Source organism: Palaemon carinicauda, chromosome 1, assembly GCF_036898095.1.
Source record: "Palaemon carinicauda isolate YSFRI2023 chromosome 1, ASM3689809v2, whole genome shotgun sequence".
Taxonomy (NCBI): Eukaryota; Metazoa; Arthropoda; class Malacostraca; order Decapoda; family Palaemonidae; genus Palaemon; species Palaemon carinicauda.
This window is the reverse complement of record NC_090725.1, coordinates 6,505,735-6,527,537: the sequence shown is the minus strand read 5'-3', so window position 1 is coordinate 6,527,537 and position 21,803 is coordinate 6,505,735. Positions and strand designations below refer to the sequence as shown.

General features: G+C 36.9%; 1 protein-coding gene across 1 annotated transcript; it reads left to right on the top strand.

Moving 5' to 3' along the window:
* Positions 1 to 2,890: 2,890 nt before the first annotated feature.
* Positions 2,891 to 18,590, top strand: Tctp (translationally controlled tumor protein). The gene is made up of 4 exons (XM_068379804.1): positions 2,891 to 3,045; positions 13,472 to 13,727; positions 16,183 to 16,423; positions 18,490 to 18,590. The coding sequence occupies exons 1-3, from the start codon at positions 3,018 to 3,020 to the stop codon at positions 16,403 to 16,405; spliced, it is 507 nt and encodes a 168-aa protein (XP_068235905.1). The 5' UTR covers positions 2,891 to 3,017; the 3' UTR covers positions 16,406 to 16,423; positions 18,490 to 18,590.
* Positions 18,591 to 21,803: the final 3,213 nt, after the last annotated feature.

The following is a 21,803-nucleotide window of genomic DNA, read 5'->3' as shown; positions in this document are numbered from 1 at the left end:
TTCCATTCCACTACTATACTTGTCATCCATTCACTCAGCAATAAAGCCACACCCTTTCATGCTCTTCCCCTTTCAATCTCAGACACTCTACTAGTCACTTCACCCTTCCCTTTTATCTTTGTCTCACACAAAGTCAATATATCTATCCTTATATTCCTAATCATACTTCTAATCTCACATCTTTTACTCTCTATCGTACTACATCCACGCACATTCAGACACCCCAAAACTAGAGTGTGGGAAGCAGTCACTCTCCCCCTAGCTACACCTCTTCAGTGTCTCACAGGAGTATATAATATAGGAGAGGGGGTTCCCAGCCCCCTCGCCCCATCCCTTTTAGTCGCCGCTTATGACACGCAGAGATACGTTGGCACTATTCTAATTATTATTATACCCCAGCGGCCACAGGGGGCTAGGTTAGGTAAAATTTAGAAATCAAACCGCCTGAAATCACATATAAACACCAGGCTATACATCAGTTTAATGAGATCAGTGTTACAGTGTAATTTTGAGTCGTGGTATGACAATTAAACAATAACCAACAGATTCTATATATTTGAGGACAAAGCCCTCAGAAGAATATTGGGAGGATTAGTAATGAAACCATAAAAGAGATTACTCGAGTGCCATGTGTGGATAAGATCATGATGAAGGGTAGATGGAAATGGTTTGGGGATGCCCTTTGCATTCCCAAGAAAGATTAATTCACCAAACGTTTAACTGGGCTCCACAAAGCAGTAGAAGAGTTGGAAGACCCAGGCCTACATAGCTGAGGGCTAAAAAGCGTGAAGTAGGGGGTGGTGAATGGAGAAGTATTGAATTAAAAGCTCAAGATATAGACGACTGGCGAAATTCAACCAAGGCACTTTGCGTCAATAGGCGTAGGAGGAGATGATGATGATGATTATTATGTTGGTTGCAAAACGTCTGGTGATTTCAGCATATTACTCACCTGTAAATGAGTGAATAATTATTAGTAATTATCCATGAATTAGTGAGGTTGTTTGTCCCTTCCGATGTCGCCATTTTTTCACGGTGGGGTTTAATGATACGTTGTTATTCTTAAAATACATTTAATAGACTTGTGATTACATTGCTCTGTGACTCTGGCCTTCTGACAACCAACTCCCAACTGAGTGTCGAGCGTCACATAAACAATCTCACAAACTAAAACATTAGATCGAACATAGAGCATCGCTATCAAAAGACTTAAATCCTACTACAGTACAAAAAGTAAAAAGAATCACATCCCATCTTTGAGGTAATTAATAAATGCTTGAACCCTAATATCAAAATACATTATTTCAGTTATGAACAAAGCATGACATGTTTTATCAATGCAATATGATGCAGTATATTACATTATTACAATAATACACAACAATGGTGATGATGATCCATTTCATGCAGATAGCTACCGGGGAATTCTATCTGTCGTGACGTCACGATCAGACTCTCGATAGATGGAATAGAAAATGGAGAGGGTAACTCAAATAAATCGTACAAGAGTACACAAGAAAACGGAAAAGGGTAGCTAGACTACATCATGCTGGATCTAAACAAAAATAAGATACAAATTAAAATAAAGAATGGAGATACTTATATACAAAATAAGAATGGTTACTGATGGTTTCAAGATATTAGAACCAAGATGCATATCTACTGTAGGTTCTAGAGCTTTCAGATATGAGACCCCAAGATTGTATAATAATTATAAATTCCCACGACAGATTTCCGAAGAATTGGATTGGATTATAAATTTTAGGTCTAGGCTAGAGCTAAGGTACTGTGTCATCAAAGGGTATTCAGACATCAGAAGGAATGGTAATATTAAGGCTTTCAAGAAGTTGAAGACTTTCCTATTCACGTAAAGCTATAACAACGTGGATTTGACATTTATCACGAATTACGCTTTGATATTCTAAATACTAAAGAATGTGTATGGGAAACAAATCTTGTAGGTCCTGCAAGGCACAGGAATTTTCCGTGTGTGACAGGACCAGGAAAACAATTAAGTTCCAGTTGTCCGTCTATAGACTTCACGTTCGTTTCATATATTCAGAATTACCCAAGGAGATGATTTTCGCCAAATTAAATTAAACTACTTAACCGAATACCCCCCCCCCCCTTTATTATCAAAATAGCCCACATATGTTGTTTACATCGCTTTTGTAGACTTTTTTTTTTACTGCAATATTGGTTTAAGACTGTTCAACAATAACAATATTGTTAATGACGTTCTGGTATTGTACTTGGCACTGAATTTATGTAACTTGAGCGATTTGGGATGCTGCCATTTAAGACTGAATCATTTTTATTTGTTCATTAGTAACGTATTTTCACTGTTGGTGCCATGGGAACAATATATCCTCAACCAACAAGGTTTGCATACCACCTTCCTATTAATTATGTGATATTCACAACTATTTCAGTAGTATTCCCCATGACTCATATTTCTAGGTATCCGATGTGAGCGGCCTATTCGTAAATATTCTACTGATTATTTCGGATGATTACAGCAAAGTTTTTCTATGCTAATTATTATTAGTATTATCTTAAAACGTATTTGTTATCTAAGTTATTTATAAAGTCCGTCCATCAATTATTTACCTATTTAGTTTTAGGTACGTTATCTGTTTGTTGATTTTTGACCGAACCCAAGGTGATATACAAGCAGCGAACGAAAATATTTGAGAACATTTCATATTCCTCATTTTTATTCTTTCAATATAAGACTGGTCTTGGAATGACATTTGTAAGACGAATAGTATAGGTTACTATATCTATGAGATTTTGCCAATAAATAAAATGTATTTTACTGTAAATAAACAAAGAGAAAGTCATTTGCGAACAACATTTCGCAATATTTTTTCAGAGGATTTGGCTCTGTGTCAAATCTTTTCGGATAGTCTTGACCGAAGAGAAATGAGACTTTCTCCTTCCTTCCCTGGTCGCCCTCAGTCCGGAGAGCAAGAACCAATCTAGGCCAAATTTTTACCGTCAATCATCCATCCATCATGAAGGTCTTCAAGGATCTTATCAGTGGTAAGTTATTCGTATGTTATTGGCCATTGTTTCAAAGCACTTTTGGTTGCGAAGAAATTCGAATTTTTCGTTTATTTGTCCCTTTTCAAAAGTAGGACAGCAGATGACAGAACCAATCTGCTCGGTGTCAAAACCCTTTCATCAGCAAAGGGAACGGGATATTTATGATATATTTTGTCCATTAGATCCAGTACAAACCCAATTTATTGCAAAATCTTCATTTAGTGCGTTGAATAAAACTATAATCGAAGTAATTGATCCGTATAATGTACTAAATGCATTGTTTCCAGTGCCCAGTATTTCTCCAAAACAAAGTACAGTTAGGTGGGGTCCCGATTCTTCGAGACCTTTAAATGCCTATTGGATGTTACTATAACTAAATATATCTGGAGCGTTACTAACTACGAGTGCGGGAATGCTTTTATTTAAAAATAAACTCAGGGCTACTGTTATATTTTACAGATTAATTTCCATTAATGTTTCGTATCTTGATAGGAAGTGAAAGGCTTTCAGAGGCTGGTGACTTAAGTAGGTCAATAACCCTGTCGTCTAGACTCGTATTTGCTGATTATTTGAATCTAGTCATGGTTTAGTTTGGTGGAAGTCAATATTATTGCAGTCGGAGTAATAATATTGCACAATTGGGCTTAGTTTAATTTTGCCTTGCCTAAGTTCCATTGTCTCAACCTACACTCCCCAGTATGTTTTCCCCACCCAAAACCCGGAGTTCCCACTGGGGGTCCCCCATTATCGGAGGATATAGATGTATATATATTTCTGAAACTATTCATTTGTGACGGAAACGAGTGTTATTTTCGAAGGGAACGTAATTTTTTCTATAAGAAAAAGTAGTTGATTTCCTAGGTTACATTGCCCTGTAATATATTACAATGAAACCCACTTGTCTGACCTATGTCCGGACAAGTCAGTTAGAATTGGCCGCTGGAGAATGTTTTATGATGTTTTATTCGGATGTTAGCAAGAGGCACACAGTTGATCATGTAGTTATTGGGGGCTTTATTTTTCATTAAAAAACAAAAATTTCCCAATAGTCTAATTAGCATATTTCAGTAATTCATTACTATGAAATTCATTTAAAGCCATAACCATGAATCGCTGGATTAATCATAACTGGGTTAATCAAAATCTAACTTGTATAATTGATATTAAACGCCCGAGTACTAACGAAACATGTTCTGCTTCCCAGAACATAAGAGCAATGAGATACAATAATAATAATAAAATTCTTTTATCGTACAAAGTAATTTTACATACGAAAGATTTACAAAAAAGACACTGTCCAAGCCCATATGGAGCAGAGCTCTTTGGGCAATAATACAACTGAAATATCATTAAGTAAAAAGAATCGAGTAAATATTGATATACTATATATATATATATATATATATATATATATATATATATATTGTACACATACAGTAGATACATATAATATTCTTAGCCTAAAAACAAGTGGAAATGTATATTTAAAATTAAAGAAGGGTGGCATACCGTTGAGTCATGAGTGATGCGAGCATATGGCTGAGTAAAAACCAATAAATTACTATCTCAACCAAGTAATTAGGTAGACCTGTTTGTAGTACAATGAACGCCACAAACAACTCCATTAGGAGCCTTTGTATATTCGCGGCCCGTTCCTCATATGTTGATTTAAAGTGGACCTAAACTTTCCCTCGGCTAACCTAACCTACAAGCTGTGTCCTGCCGTATTCTAAGTTGGCCATAATAATACATACAGGTGGCCGCTATCATGCATACACCCCCTCCATTGTAAATGGGATTGAAAATAGTCCAAAGGTCTTGGCGAACGAAAAACTTTTTATTATCATTATTATTACTCGATAGTTGACCCATCCTAATTAAAAAAAAATTATGGCTTCCTATCAAAAACCATTATCAAAAACATACAAAACGCAGTAATATTTCTATAGTGTCCCACCCAGCCATTTTAGTTTGTCAGTACAAAGGAGCTTGTTTTTCTTTTCGCGAGTGCATGGCTGAGCAAAATCAATCGGATTTCTGTAATATTTCGATGAGAGACTAGTGATTTTTGCTCCACCGTGCATTCACTTCTCTTGCGAACAAAAGAAAAACATCAAGCTGTAAGGGCTGGGTGGGCCTCTATCGAAATATTACCCAAAATGCCTATAATTACACCATATACCCGACTTTTCAAAGCCCTTTAAGATAGCTTAATACAAATTTACGGTTTGGTGTGGGCATTTGGGACACCAAATTTTTTGTCTGCGAAAATACTCCTCCCGTGTGGCTAACCCCCATAGCGCATCATGTAACACTTGAACTTGTGTTGGAACAAAGGACAAAGGATATGAAATTTAGCCAGGGCAGAGCAAATACCAGTAGGTAATTAATGTTGGTTTTACGGACCAACTTGAGCATAAATACGCTTGTGTGATTGAGGATGGATGTGAATAAGTTGGATTCCCGTTTACTATGTGGGCTGCAAGCTTGGTGATCTGGCTACCCAATGATCTACGGTTTTATTAAAGTGTATTATAAGGCAATATAACCTAGGAAAAAAACTACTTTTTCTTATAGAAAAAATTACGCTCTTCGAAAATGACACTCGTTCCCGTTCCAAATGAATAGTTTCAGAAATATATATACATCTATATCCTACGATAATGGGGGACCCCCAGTGGGAACTCGGGGTTTTGGGTGAGGAAAACATACTGGGGAAGTTTACCTGATCTACATACACCGAATAGGGCTTGGGTATAAGAAATTGGATTTGATTATTAAAATGCAAACACAATTTTATTGTCCAAGTCTGTTGTTTACTTTCCGGTGACTGATGGGGTACTGTGCATGTGTTGTTTGCATTCGCCTTTGGTAGCTATTCTGGTTATTGTAGCTGGCTCTTTAGATCAACTTAGAGCTTCTAAATATATATGCAGACGTTTTCTGGTGATATTTACAAGGGCTATTATTTTTCCCCGTTGCTTTAGTTTAATTATTTCTGCCATCATAAGATATCTAAGGTGTATGTATAGTAAAATCAAAGTTTAACACTAGACAATATATGTAATAGCAAAAACAACTTTTCCTACAGTAAATACTGTGCTTTCAACGAGTTTCATCTAAATTTCAGCCCTATATAAGCCATTCTTGTTCCCCCCTCCCCCCTTTTCTTCCCAATGGACACATGCGAACCGGTGTCTTTGGGAAAACAGAAAAAAATCCTAATATTTACGACTGAAATGAAGGTAAAATTCATTGTAAACAGTCCAGTGACTGTAGGAAAAAGGTTGTGCTTTAAGGAAAGTTTTTCCTGAACAAAAATATAAATTTCAAGGTTCATTCAAAACCACAAAATCTAACAGTTCCCAGGTCAGATTTATTCTGGGGTACACCCCTCTGGCCCCCCTTCCCAGATCACATACACAGTGAACCCTCGTTTATCGCGGTATATAGGTTCCAAACCCGGCCGCGATAGCTGAAAATCCGCGAAGTAGGGACACCATATTTACGTATTTATTTAACATGTATATTCAGACTTTTAAAACCTTCCCTTTACGTATTACTGTTAACAAACTACCCTTTAATGTACAGAACATTTAATGCATGTACTACAGTACCCTAAACTAAAACAGGCACAAATATGAAAGGCGATTTTATATCATGCGTTTCCTAACCACGCCAAAAAGCACGATAAAAAATGACAACCAGTGTTTTGTTTACGTTTATATCTGATCATAGTGAAGAAACAGACACATTTACACACCTGTGTATAGGTTAGTTTTTGCATCGACAGCAATCTTACCAAGTATTGATTATGTTATTTTTTTTTTTTTTTTTTTTTTTTTTTTTTTTTTTTTTTTGCGTTTAATCAACAATAACAAACTGCCGCTAATGACTGAGTGATAATTTACGATAATTCTAAACTGTTACTAAAGATGATTCTCCATTCTATATTCAAAATACTTTTCCTAACTTCACTTATAAGTCAACTTGTACCCCCCTCAATTATGAAACCATCTTAAAAAAAAAAAAAAAAAAAAAAAAAAAACGTAAGAGAAGAAGCAAGTACTAGGCCGATTTTTAAAGTTGTCGAACAATTAAGTTACCGCTATAACGTTCGATGTGACAGTGCGAAAATGGAGAAAGTAAGGAAAATTGAATCATGATTGATTTTCAATATAAATGAAACTTTGTGAAGCAACAAAAATTTCATTTGTTAGTGAGATAAAGGTAAGGAATGAGAGGTAGTGAAAAGTAGTCCACAGAGAGAGAGAGAGAGAGAGTTGTTTTAAATGTAATAAACAAAAAAATATGATAGGTTATAACACATTGGTGCTTATGTAATATCAACTGCATAGATGGTTTGAATAAGTTAAGAAATGGTATAAACAGTACTTTGTATGCGCATATTCTTGAGACCGGCAGCTAGATGTCAGCTGATCTGATCACAGCCAAAAGTAAAACAAAAAGAAGTCGTCAATACTCGATTTTTAAAACACACCCGAAATTTAAAAACAAAAGTACACGCTTTCTTAATGTGCAATTAACTATTTAAAGAGTAGCAATTTTCTAAAATAAAATGATGTTTCCCCCAAAAATAGTGGCTTGCTGATGAAATCGGATGCCGTATTTAATGAAAAAAGTCTGCGAAGTCTTGAATCCGCGATGGTCGAACCGCGAACCAGCGAGGGCTCACTGCATAGGGGGCTAGATACTTGCAAACCGTAGCATGTAAACAAGTGAGAAATACCTCCTGAGCAGAGAATGTTAATATTTTGCTTAATTTTTTATGGGTTTGTTATGCATCCCAGAGATTAATGTATGGAGAAGGAAAGGTTAGTTTTAGCATTATTTATCGATTCCCAGTAAATTTTCCTCACCTGAAACCCCTGGTTCCCACTGGATGGCCCCCATTACTGTAGGATATGTTAATGTATATCTTAAGTGTTTATTTGTGACGAAAATAAAGGGTTTTTTTCTATATAAAATCCCATTACTTTATTAGTAAAGCTTTTCCAGTGTTATATAACATTACCGTAAGTACAGGGTACAGACATTTTCCCCACTGCTATATCCCCCTAGGACAATTTCCCCACCAACTAGATACACAGGTGTACAGTTAACCCCACCCTCTATATTATAAGCACTAAATGCTTGAATAATAAAAGGTAAACTTTCCTGTCCTTTTTCCAGCCAAATAACCAATTTATCATAGATCGTGTTGGGGCAGCCCCCCTGGCTAAGGACACGGCTCCTAGCATAAGTTAGGTGGGTTTTTTAAGTTAGCTTCTCCCGTCGTACTCGTAGGTAAGGAAACTGTTGTGTAAGGGGGGGTCCGGGGGAGGCGAAGCCCCCCTGGGTAAGGATACGGCTTTTAGCATAGGTTAGGTGGGTTTTTTAAGTTAGCTTCTCCCGCCAAAATCGTTATTAGTACGACGGCCACAGTTCAGAATGTTCCCATTTTCTATGAATGAAAACGGATCTGGCCGTCACCCTACAAAGGCTCCATTATTTATTCCTCTGAACGTCAAGTAATGGGATGCATGTTCTTACAGATAATACACTGGGGCTCCTGAAATTTACAGGTGAATATAAGCTCTCTCCTATAAAGATTGTTTATTGGAAAGGATCAAAATTTACCCTAGAACTATTGCCTCAATCATGTCCAGACCCAGTGTCCCTGGATGAAATAGAATCTCCTCTCTTCGAACATCGCTTTTCCCCTTACCACTCGCCTTTTTTCATGGATGACTTCGAACATCATGTGTCCCCCTACCTCGCTTTTTTTCAGGGATGAGAAAGTTATGGAGAAGAAAGACATTTCTTCCTAGTAAAATAAACAGACACCGTCTATAAGAAAGACTGTAGTCTCTTATGTTCAAACATCTCCAAAGAGGGCAAGACTTGTCTGTACGAGCCCGACGAGACTTAATATGTCATCCACTCACCTGATCCTGCAGAGGTGAGAGACTTGTAGTCTAACTCTACTGAGGGTCTTAGGACTCATCATTAAAGTCAGCAATCCAGTTGAGGTTCTGAAACAACCCTCTCTGGAAGGCAGACTTTCATCGACTCTTATTCAGGATAATGCGCACCTCGATGCACCACCTTAAAATTCTCATGATTATGTGAAACATAATTGTGATGCAGGATGCTCAATCTTCCCCTCTTCCCATAGTCCCTGAGGTTTAGCACCCCTATCCCTGGAGATGTCGGCAGAAAGGCTTGTGCAACAGCCATCACTTTTCTCGGCCGTAGAGGCCATGACCTGGAGGTGGCAGTAATTTCAGTTTTCCAGGCTTCATAGGCTTCATCTTGGTTTAGACCACTGGTCTGGAACTCATATTTTGCAGTGTCTCAGAATCTGGCAGATTTTAAGATACAAAAGCAGTATGAGCTTGATTTTCTAATGCAATGGCAATGGAATTTTCATACACTAGGCTGTATTTCAGTGTAATAACCGAGTACTGAAACAAATGGCTGCAGTTGTCAATAAGTTGGTCAGACATATGACCTACAAAGACTATTAAGAAATGCCTCCCTGTCACGTAGTATCCCCCTCTTTCCCCTGAATGAAGTGGATGCAGTAGTGGCAAAGTGTTAAAAGGAGAGGCAAACAAATGACATATAATCTAAGAAATCTACTGACCAGAACCAGCCCTCTCGCCAAAGGCACCAAGGTAAACTAGGGTGAGTAGGCGAGAATCTTGTTAGAGATGGCAATGCTCCCCATGTCACCGAATGGGAAGGAATGCCTGTCGAGTCGATGGACGACTTGGCAATTCCAAGTGACAGAATCTTAACAATGGAGGTTCTGCACGTCAGATGCCGGCTCCTGTTAACGAACTCTCTCCAGTGCCGATGAGCGGCTTATATTTTAGAGGATGCCAAACAAATTTTAGAAAAGATAGCGGTCCAGGAGGTCAACAACTCGTTGGAGATAGTCAGTGATGACTTGAACATGTGACATGGCCATAGCTTCCGTTATCGATATTTAGTAATGACCTAACTTTTATTTTTAGCTCCACCTGATCTTAATATTGGTTATCTGATGGTATGGTGATTATTGGACAGGTCCCCTATTTCATCCTATTTGCACTCCATCAAAACTTAGTACTGTGTAGAATAAGTTTTTCTGCATCTTGAAAAAAAAAGTTATTGTTTCTTCGACAGATTATCTAAGTTTTGAAAATGTCAAGATTTCATGCCGATTTGGCATTTTGCCACTGGTCATTGATAGCCATTAGCCTCAAAAATCTAAACTTTTAGGACTTCTGGTCAACTTACATCCTGTCCTGGGGGAAAAAAAGAAATATATATATATATATAATTATATTACTATATATAAATATCAATTAGGGTATATTGTAATGTAGGAAACAATTTTATTTTTACCAATTATATTCCATACAAAACTTAGTCAACACAGGTTATGCTCTTGGAAAGTTCTTTGTTTTTAGATACTGTATCTTGTATATCTTTTGATACCTTATATACCATTACAATACATACTGTACGAAGACAACTTGTGTAGTTTAGGTATTTTTATTCACCGTATACAATTATAATTGTACTAGTCAAATATTTCGTGCAACTTTTCCTGGTAACACCGTTTTGTGGAAAAGGGATAGGAGGTGGAGAACATGATTTGAGCAACCTTCTCCCTTCCTTGTAATCAAAAGCATTTATCAGTCCAAATGGCATCCTTTTAAGGTGACAGCCTGAATAGAAAGAAAGGAACTAGAATTTCTAGAAGAGTTTGGAAGAAGTTGAGACTTTTGGATCCCGCCTGTTTACAAATTGTATTATTGTCACAAGGGGGGTTTTCTTTAATTAGGATTTGTGACCTTAGAGTGCAGTTGTTGCTCTCAGGGGAAAAAAGGCTATATATTTATCTTCATCCTGAGAAAGTAGTAGGTAAGTGTCATGAAAGTAGGAAAAATTTGTGAATTAAGGAAAATCTAATTGTCTGAATATCTACACTTAATAATAATAATAATAATGTTTATTGGACAAAAACATATTTACATACAAAATATTTACAAAAAAAGATTCGGTCCAAGCCCATGTGGAGCAGAGCTCTTCGGGCAATAATACAAATAAAATAATAAAATCAATTAAAAAAATTTATAAAAAGTAAATATTGATATAGATAAACTAAATGTACACATATATATACATAAGTATATACATATGCATACATATACAAATACATATACACACATGTACCTATACATACACATATACACAGACACATATAAATGAGATTTTTAGCCTAAAAATAAATGGAAATGTATATTCGTATGATAAAGAAGGGTGGAATAATAAATAGTGCAAATTTTGAATTTAAACATTGATATGGTAGAAATGCTAGAATTACAAATGTATACAAGCAATAAACAATATAAGAATTAAGACCATTATTGCATTAATGGTTAGGTCATGAAGAAATGTCTACTAATAAAACTAGTACACAGATAATAACATATTAGTATATGATTTTTTAAAAGATCGAATGCTAAGCAATGCCTTGAGATAAGCAGGCAGAGTATTCCATTGTTTAACTACCTGATAGAGATAAAACTGTTCACATTTCTTTACACGTACGAAGGGAAGAGTTAAGTTAGAGTCTCTTGTTCCATATTGGTGTGCTGATTGTACCTGAATTATTTTTCGTCTAATGGATGGATATTTATGCAGCGAAAGTGTTTGAAACATCAAATTCATTAAGGAGAGTTTGTAGGTATCCTCCAACTTCAGAATCGAGAGAGACCGGAATAGAGGTGATGTATGAGCTAAATAATCACTCGAAGTTATTATTCTCACCAGTTTTTTTTTTGAATAATGATTAGCGGTTGCAGGACGTTTCTACTGCAACTCCCCCACGCTGTAATGCAGTAATTTAGATGAGGAGATATTAGAGAGTGGTAGAGTTGTTTTAATATATATAGCGGGAAATAATCCTTCAGCCTATATATGATACCTGTAACTTTGGAAATTTTATTGACTATCATATCCACATGCTTACTGAAGGTTAATTTATTGTCAAACATTACTCCTAAAAATTTTCCACTGGACTTCTGGTCAAGAGTGTGATTTCCTATTGCAACTCTTATGTTACCGGGAACTTTGCGCAAAGAAAATATTATGAAATATGTTTTTCTCTCATTTAGGGTCAATTTATTCGATAGTAACCAATTTTTAACATTAAGTTAGCAGTTAAAGAATTACAAAGAGAATAAATATTTTTATGACCAAGATGGAGCGTGGTGTCATTTGCAAAAAGTATGGAGTTTAATCTGCCAACTGAACGAGGCAAATCATTAATATAGATGAGGAAAAATAACGGTCCTAAGACTGATCCCTGAGGGACACCTATTTTGACATCCATAATCTCTGAAAGATGACCATCGAGCGTGACAAATTGTTTTTGATTTGTTAGGTAGGTTTGGAGTAAGAGTAGTGCATTGCCTCGTATACCATAATGTTCCAGCTTTTGAAGTAGTATATCATGAGACACAGTATCAAAGGCTTTGTTCAAATCCAAAAAAACCGCACCAAGGTATTCATTTTTATTCACTAGTACTTACGCCTCGTAAGAAACCATACTGACACGTAGAGAAGATGTTACAACTATTGAAGAAAGAGTAAAGTCGCCTATACAATAGTTTTTCAAATATTTTATTCATCAAAGGAAGGCAGCTAATTGGTCTATAGTTATTAACACTGATGTCACCAGATTTGTGTAACACATTGTACAATACCTTAATATCTATGAATTCTTCCATTTCCATCCCCCTTGCATATCCAGCTTTTGAGTTCTGTGCTGCACCCTGTTGTCAAGAATGTAGTCATCAGGACAACACTTCTGTAGTACTGTACTGTACAGTAAATATAAGAATAGATTAGGGGGCCCTCGAGGTCTATGCTCCTCTCTTCAGGCCCATGTTCCTCTCTTCAGGCCCATGTTTATGTATTTTATGTCCAGTCCACTTTTTTCTATACATTAAAACTTGCAGTGTATATAAAAACCATATACTGTACAGTATATCCAGAAAGGAAATTTATTCACCTATCCTGTTAAAAAAATGAAACTTAATTAAAGAATTTATGAGCTCTAACAGTGTTCCAAAAAGGGGCTGAGTGCTAAGATTAATTAAATTTTTTAGGGCAGTGAGTTTGGTTGGAATTGAAACTGAAGAGGTTTTTAATAAGGTAACTAGATCTCTGAAAAGTTACTGACCCTTTCATGTACTAAAGTCATTCATCCTACATTACATTAATCTGTATACAATAGTACATTACTGTACTGTGCATTTCTGTTTCTGTCATAGAATAAGGTACCATTTCTTTTGTATTATGTAATTTATGTTCAAGTAGGTAATTTTGATTTAAAAACTAATGTCCCTATCTTGATCTTCAGGTGATGAAATGTTCACCGACACCTACAAGCATGAGATTGTTGATGACGCTTTTTATATGGTGGTTGGAAAGAACACCACTGTAACTGAGGGCGATATCCAGCTTGATGGTGCCAATCCTTCTGCGGAAGAAGCAGATGAAGGTACTGAAAGCAGCGCTGTATCCGGTATTGATGTCGTAATGTTTATGCGCCTCCAGGAAACTGGCTTTGGCAGCAAGAAAGACTACCTTACCTACATGAAGGAGTATATTAAGAGGTAAGTTGTTTTATTCATTGAGAGTAATATTGTTATATAAGAATACCAGAAAGGTCTTTCCAGTGTTAAATGAACATTACGTAACCTATTTAATCCTTTAGTTAGGGGGTAAGAATCTGGTGAAATAAGGGAAACAGCCAAGGAAGAATTTTCGAGGTTGTGGCAATCCCCACCTAGTGTCTGATAGTGCTCAGAGCCTCCATAATGAATCTGGCTGTTGAGGTGCAAGATGTCTTCTTGGGTTTCTCCAGCTGGCTTGAAGTTTTTCTCTATCTCCTCATTGAAGTATGATTGTGAGTCACCTTGGTAAAAAACAAAAATAAACTCTGGCACACAGGTTCCTGGTATCGACGCCAACTTTTTTCATCAAGACAGGAAAAAACCTATGGGATGAAAGCGCTCTCCAATCATGAGAAACACACTACTTGCAGGATCCTAGTGTTGATGAGCATGCTTGCTCCACCTCATCTGAGTGTGGCAGCTCATTGGAGCATGTTTGCTCCCAGTAACATCTTATGAAAGTTCCTTTTTGAGAGTAGAAGGAAAGAGGTCGGGAGGGAAGTTTTCTATTTTGAAGGAGGACACATACTTTGGTGTTCCAAGTGCTCATAAGAACTGTGCCTCCGAGGTAATAGGTTTTGGTCTCGTATCATTCGTTTATTGGTGAACATGCACAAAAAAAAAAAAAGATAGACGTAATGTTAGCACATCCCCCACTCCTCTTGGTGCACCCTTGAGCATTGACGCGTATGACAAAGACTTTGTCTCGGAGTTCTCTGCCTTCTCCCCTGAGATTGATGCGAGTGGTTTTGCTGGCAATAGCCCAGCTGAGCATGCTGATTTGGCTTCTAAACCAGCAAAGAATGCTCTTGTATCTACAGGTTTTTTTCCTAGAGATTTTATTAGTCTCCCAGAGGCATGCATGGTTAAAGAGTACCAAGCAGTTTCAGTGGCAGTGTGCCACCTCAGGCTCTTCAGGGTCCACTTATGAGCAAGAACCTTATGCAGGTATGTACTCTCCCCAGAAGAGCAGACAGCTCCTCAAGGAATAGTACGAGAAGGTTTTAGAGGATACTCCTCTCTAAATTCTCTGAAAGATAAGCCCAAAAGCGAACGGCTCTAGGTAACCGGCAAGTTCCTTCTCTCGTTTTTCCAAAAGATATAGATCATGAGAGGGCTAACTTAGGCATTCATCAAGAGTTGCTCATTTCTATCAGCGATAAGAGAGGATTGTGACACCCTATGGATCTTAAGCCCATTGGAGTTGTTTGTTGTTCCTCTGAAGCCTGCGGACCCTAGACATGGGTTCCCAAAGTTTAGGAATGATCATAGACTCCTGACACATCCTCCAAAGAGTGCGAGTCTTGTTTCCCTGTAGCGCATCCAGTCTTCTAATGTAGCTGATTCTCTGGGTCCTGCTGATGTGAGACCCTTGGAGTCTTCTTTCCTGGGGGTCTTAGGACATGTCAGGAAATTCATAACGACTTAGTGACGCTCTGAAAGCTCCCTTTTTTTGGAAGGCAGACTTCCACTTGAATTTTTTTTTATTTAGGGAAAGTACATTCCTCGAACTTCTACCCAGAGTTGTCATGGTCTCGCCAGACCAAGAAGACTTTCCAGAAACTAGGCTCTAGTTTCTTCAACCTAAGACTCCCTGCGAGCAGCATGTTCATCAAAGTTAGTTCCTCCCGTCTTTCTGAAACGGAGCTCTGCGTGAGAGAGGGTATGTTAGCAGAAAGGCTCACTCAACAACCATCACTTTCTCAGACCTTGAATATGGAGGTAGGGCCAATGTCCTTTTGCAGGCTTCCTCCTAGCTAGACCACTGATCTGATACACTCATATTTTTCTATAAGAAAGCAATACGAGAATCTCTCAGTTTTGGATGCAAAGGCAGTAAGAGTTTTTTGTAGGTTGCATATCAGTGCAGTAACTTGCTCTCAATTTTTTTTTTCTAGCCCTAAATATGTAATTGGTTGCTTAAGATGTGTGGTTGAAGGCAGTTATCTATGTTTAAACTTAATAGATCGTTTAGAGTTTCAAGATGTCGTGAAGTAGCATTGATATAAAAGAATTTTTATTTTTATTCTTTTTAGTACATTTAGTGTTCTTGATATTTTTTGAAAAGATTTTAATCAATCTGAGAATGTTTGTTATTGGAAGTGTAATATTTTGTGGGCATTTGATACTTTGAAAATGTTGTCGTAAAAGAAAAAACGTATCATGATTAAATCCATTTGCACTCACAAAGGTTTTAACCATTACTGAAGTGTCCTTATAGAGGGCATTATATACAGATATAATTTAGTCTGTGGCCATGTGCTACAGTAAAACAATTTTGAAATTATTGTAAGTTTTTATATAGGATCCTTTCAAAAGTATATCTGATCTATAATTTGTTGATGACGCCTAAATATAAGGTGAATATTAATTCTACTTTGTGTTCATCCTTTAGTTTGAAGAGCAAGCTAGAGGGAACCCCAGCAGCTGAAAAGCTTCCTGCTATCCAGAAACCTCTAGCCGAATTGCTTAAGAAGTTCAAGGACCTTCAATTCTTCACCGGTGAATCCATGAACCCTGATGGTATGGTTGTAATTGGCGATTATAAGGAGGTTGATGGTGAAGAAAGACCAGTACTCTATTTCCCTCTGTTAGGTCTAGAAGAGGAAAAACTTTAGACAGCAATGTAACTTAAGGTAAGTTGAAAAAGTTACAATAGTAAGTCTATTGCATCCAAACTCCCACCTTCTTCAACTAGTCTTTCTGATTTGAAGAGTTTTCAGGGCTTTTGGATTGTTGAATTTAAATGTTAACTCTTTTACCCCCAGGCTATTTGGAAATTTCCAACCCTTAATCCCCAAGGGTTATTTTTTTCAAGCACATTTTGCAGTTTTTTTTTTTTTAAATTGCTCTAACAGCCTTAATTTTTCTCATAGAGAGGTCAAGTTGGTCTCATTCTCTTGGAAAATGCCTGAAGTTTCTCAAAAAAATTATCAAAAATTTGCAAAAAAAAAAAAAAAAAAAAAAAAAAATGTAAATAGCAGTTTTTTTGCAAGACGTACCGGTACGTCCAAGGGGGTAAAGGATGAGTTTTGTGAAACGTACCAGTACATCCTTTTGGGGGTAAAAGAGCTAAGGTGAGCTATTGGCACCGGGGCCATATTTCTAATGACTGTGGTGTGGCTGTAGGGTATAACCTGTTAATTTTTGATATTCAGCAGTGTCTGAAACATGTTACTTTTTTTTTTTTTTTTTTTTTTTCACAGGTATATAAAGCCTTAATAACCTAAAAGCCTAGTTTGGCATTGAGTTCATCAAAGGGGATTTACAAATGTTACATAAAAAACCTGGATTGGGTAATTGCTTTTCTTCAACAATTCAGAGCCAAAAATTATCTATTGAAATTTATTAAAGTAAGAGATCTGCAAAGATGTACCCTTCAATCCTTAATTAAAGTAAGGAACCCTTCAAGCTACATTTCTGTATAGGCTATGTCCAAAATGTACAGTAATTTCCTTCTTGTTGAAGAATGTTTTGCCGTGTGTCATTGTAGTCTTATGTACCGTTATCGATTGTCAAAGTAAATCCTATCAAGTCTCTGTAACTGATTTTATGAATTTTTCCCCAAAGAAATTTTGTTTTTTCTAATCATTTAAATGGAGCCTTGTAAAAAAATTTTAAGGTACAGTAGTGTATTATTGGTCCTGTAGTTTGGGCAGGGAATGTTGCAACATGCGCACAGTGCAAATGGTTTATATTCGACAGTTAAATTTTTGCTATCGCAATCAACGTCCTCATTTCACTTCCATGTAGGAGTGGGTTTAAAAATTGAAGCATAGCAAAGGATAGATACCACTCTGGTAAAAGTGGCACACAGTTACCCTTTCATTGCATTATTGACTTAACCCTTTTACCCCCAAAGGACGTACTGGTACGTTTCACAAAAGCCATCCCTTTACCCCCATGGACGTACCGGTACGTCCTTGCAAAAAAAAAATGCCATAAAAATTTTTTTTTTTCATATTTATAATTTTTTGAAAAAAGTCAGGCATTTTCCAAGAAAATGAGACCAACCTGACATCTCTATGACATAAATTAAGGCTGTTAGAGCAATTTAAAAAAAATATACTGCAAAATGTGCTGGGAAAAAAATAACCCCCTTGGGGGTTAAGGGTTGGAAGTTTCCAAATACCCTGGGGGTTAAAGGGTTAAGAACCTAAAGATTATATAGACTTCTAGTCATCTAGTATGAGAAATGAGCCATATGTTTAAAAGTACTAGAGTAATTAATTGAAAGCAAATTAACTACTGTAGTAATAAACTTACACAAATAAACCATTATCAAATTTAGTATTTTGCTATGGTACAGTTTACATATGCGCTAACCATTATTCTAGTATGGTACTGTACAGTAAAATTCCAACGAGAGCAGTTATTAGATTACAATGATAACAAAAAGGAATTTTAAGATGCATAAAAACATACTGGAGCAGGGGCACATAGGAAATAAGTAAAATTTAATGTAATACCCATTATCATTCCAGCTGTAATATATATATTGGAAATGTTGAAATACTATCTTTATCATTGGCCTTGTCAATGTTTTGATTTTGAACTTTAAAAGTATCTAGTATCTAAAATTTTTGGGAAAAGGTTATTCAGATATTGTGGTTGGTTAACCTTGCAGTGGTTTGCAAAGCTTTTGTTTTTCTGATTTCTCAAGTGTAGCTCTTTAAGGTGTGTTTTTTCTTTATATTTGCAGATCCAGTATTCCAGTCATCCATTAACATCGGAACATCAATCTCATGTTGAATTAGCCTTCGTTATTGGTGTCTTGTTTTAATTTAATAAAATTCCATCTTACCTGGTGTTTCATTACAAATGCAATTGTGATTGTATTTTCATCCAAAACGATGAAAACATTACTGTACTGAAGTTGTAAGTGCTATACTATACACACCTTGGCAGTACTTAAATGGTGGGCTTCCTGGCTTGGCAATATGTAGTTTTCTTCATTTTTGGGTAGGAAATTTATTCTTGTATGCTGAGAGGGAAAACATTTACCATGATAGAGTTGTAATTCAGGGTCTTGTTACTTTATATTTCATTAGTCATGACTTTTCCCACGTGAAAAACAAACCTTGTCATTTAAATGGGTTAACTCCATTGCAATTTGGATACAACCAGAAATAAGGAAATAGTGGGGTTCTGGTAGCAACATGTGGTTGTACTAGCATCCCACTCATGCAGGATACGAGTGGCTGAGTAAGCAGAACCCGCATTGGTTAACTTATGGTCTTCATTCCAGCCAGACATCTGCATCGACCGCTGTCCACAATACACTTGGCTTTGTGCTTTAACTCTTTAACAGTGCACTTCTGATTTGAGTGTATCTTGAGTAATTATGAGAACATGCCCCCATTCTTGGGAGGTAGTCCTTGTGGCACCATCATGAGCCAAGTTGAGGTAGATACCTATCCCTTCTGTCCTGGGTATTGTGGTAGTGATGGGCTCCTACTTATACTTCTACTACTGAATTTTGTAGAACTACGATAGTTGTCAGAGAAGGCTAGTAGGAATTGTTATCCTTTTTAGCATCTTCCTCTCCTGACAGCAAGTAGCAGAAGCCTTCCATCCCAAGTCCTGATCTTTATCTTCCAGATCCTTCTTCATCAGAATTTCTTGAATGTCCGATACCTAAAGTAGACGGCCATTTTGTGCATGATGATTTTTGTAGCTGTATTATCACCTATTCTGATAGTGAACCCAAAATGTTAAAATGATGCAGATCATTTGGCTTAAACACTTATTCATCCAGAGCAAGTGATGTTAGAAGGTATTTTAGTGTCACAAGCATGTGACCCTTAGCAGGTCTCCATCTGTGCTTAATGTGGGAGATCTCCCTTTATTCCAGATGCTATGAATTGGAGTCTTTTTCCTCCACAAAGATGGAGGAACTCCGGTGTGAATTTTAAAAGTATTGCCTAAAAGTACACCACCTAGTACTTACTACTGAGAGGCAACGGATCAATCTATTTCCCCAGATACAGAAGCAGAGATTCTGACCTCCCATTAACTCCTAGGGGTCCTAAGGGTGTTTTCCCATCATATTACACTTCAGTTAGGGAACACGCAAACAAGTATTTACCTTTGTTGTGTATCCCCATGTAGACCTGATACCCCATCCCACTCGCAAGCGGATCATGAGGCCGCCATTTTCCGAGCAACAAGAACTTGTATGTGACGAACTAGTTTTCTGTCTTCTACAAAAATACCTTGGTCCCTTTCGGGTCCAACTAGAGATGGAAAAATTAAGTTTACCACTATGCTTTCCCCAGATTTGTTAAAATAGCTGGTGGAGGTTGTAAACCATGCCAAGACAATCTCAATTTTGAGAATTCAGGACAGTGGAGCCATCCATATACTCGTATCTTGCCAACTACGGATAGGGAACGCCCTCCCCATAAGAGATAAAGGTTGGACTTCCGGCCATACAGTATTTGGCAGAAAGATATACAGTAGACCAGTGGTGATCCCATTTTAGCTTCACCAAACTTTCTGCAACCCCACACTAAATTCTTTTATTTTTTTTCTTGAAATAGAAAATATGCATCAATATTGCAAAACGACTGCAATACCTTTTTTTCAATTTTGAATAGAATAAACAAATATGCATTAGTATAGGATTAACTCCAACAGATAAATTAGATTTGAGAACAAAGCCCTCTGAAGATTATTGGTAGTTAACGGCAGAACAGGATTAGTAATAAGACCATAAGAGATTACTGGTGCTATATGTGGATGATGGAAATATTAAGTTTACCACTATGCTCTCCCTGGATTTGTTAAAATAGCTGGTGGAGGTTTTAAACCAAAGCCAAGACAACCTCAAGTTTGAGAATTCAGGACAGTGGAGCCATCCATATTTACCATTTCCTCGTGTCTTGCCAACTACGGATAGGGAACGCCCTCCCCATAAGAGATGAAGGTTGTTAGGTTGGGAGGAACGTAGAGTAGAGGTCCCCTTTTTTGTTTTGCTTCATTTGTTGATGTCGGCTACCTCCCAAAATTGGGGGAAGTGCCTTGGTATGTGGATGAGGTCTTGATGATGGAGATGGTTGGGGTGTGCTCTCGCACTCCTTGAGAGAGATTGGTTCACTTAACGTTTATCTGGACTACACAAGGCACTAGAAGAATTGAGAGAACCATGCCTACATTGCTGAGGACTAAAATTTGAAGTAAATGAGTGAACTATTGAATTAAGTACTCGATAGAAACTTGAAATCCAACCAAGGCCCTTTGTTTCAGTGGGTGTAAGTGATATAATTGCTTCGTTGGACACTGCATAATTAAACCTTAATATGAGTATCAAGTTTGTTTGATAATAAAAAAAATGTACTTCATATGATGGTTGGAACTTTTTTCATCACCAATTTCTCAATTCATGGTGTTTTGGATATTGTACAATGTATGTCATCTTCAGCATGGGATTTAATTCTCGGCTTCATCTTTATTAAAAAGTGAATGTGGAAAGGTCACTTCACACACACTGCATATTTTGAAGGAAAAATCTTTTAGAATTTATAGTATACCTTCAGACAAATTTGGATGAATCAACTTTTTTTATCCAAAACTCATTCACTATTAAGGAATCAAAGCCAGTTTTCTTAAGGAACATTTTCAATTTGCGTCAAATAGTATATTTTGATTAATGTATGGGATAACAGAGGCTTTTCTGGAAAATGTTGGCTAAAATCCTCTGAGATGATGATAGTCAAAAATGAAGAGACTCCCAGAATACTTAAAAAGATTATTTTGTAGAATGTGGCGTAGAGGCAAAACCTGATAAATGGGAGCTAGAATTGTTGGTGAAAATGGCAAAAAAGGATTTTACTGAATGCAATAATTACAGAGCCATCACACTTACATCAGTTGTCATGCTCATTCTAAAGAGACTAGAGAGAAAGATTGATGAAAATCTGAGAGAAACGATCAGGTTATAGAAAAGGTATTAGTTGTACTGACTTTATTTTCATTCTAAGATGTGGTACAGCAGTGTCTAGAATATAGAAATCT

Coding starts and splice junctions, on each gene's coding strand:
- Tctp (XM_068379804.1), top strand. CDS start 3,018: ATGAAGGTCTTCAAGGATCTTATCAGTG. Junction 3,046..13,471: donor CTTCAAGGATCTTATCAGTG/GTAAGTTATTCG, acceptor CTTGATCTTCAG/GTGATGAAATGTTCACCGAC. Junction 13,728..16,182: donor ATGAAGGAGTATATTAAGAG/GTAAGTTGTTTT, acceptor TTCATCCTTTAG/TTTGAAGAGCAAGCTAGAGG.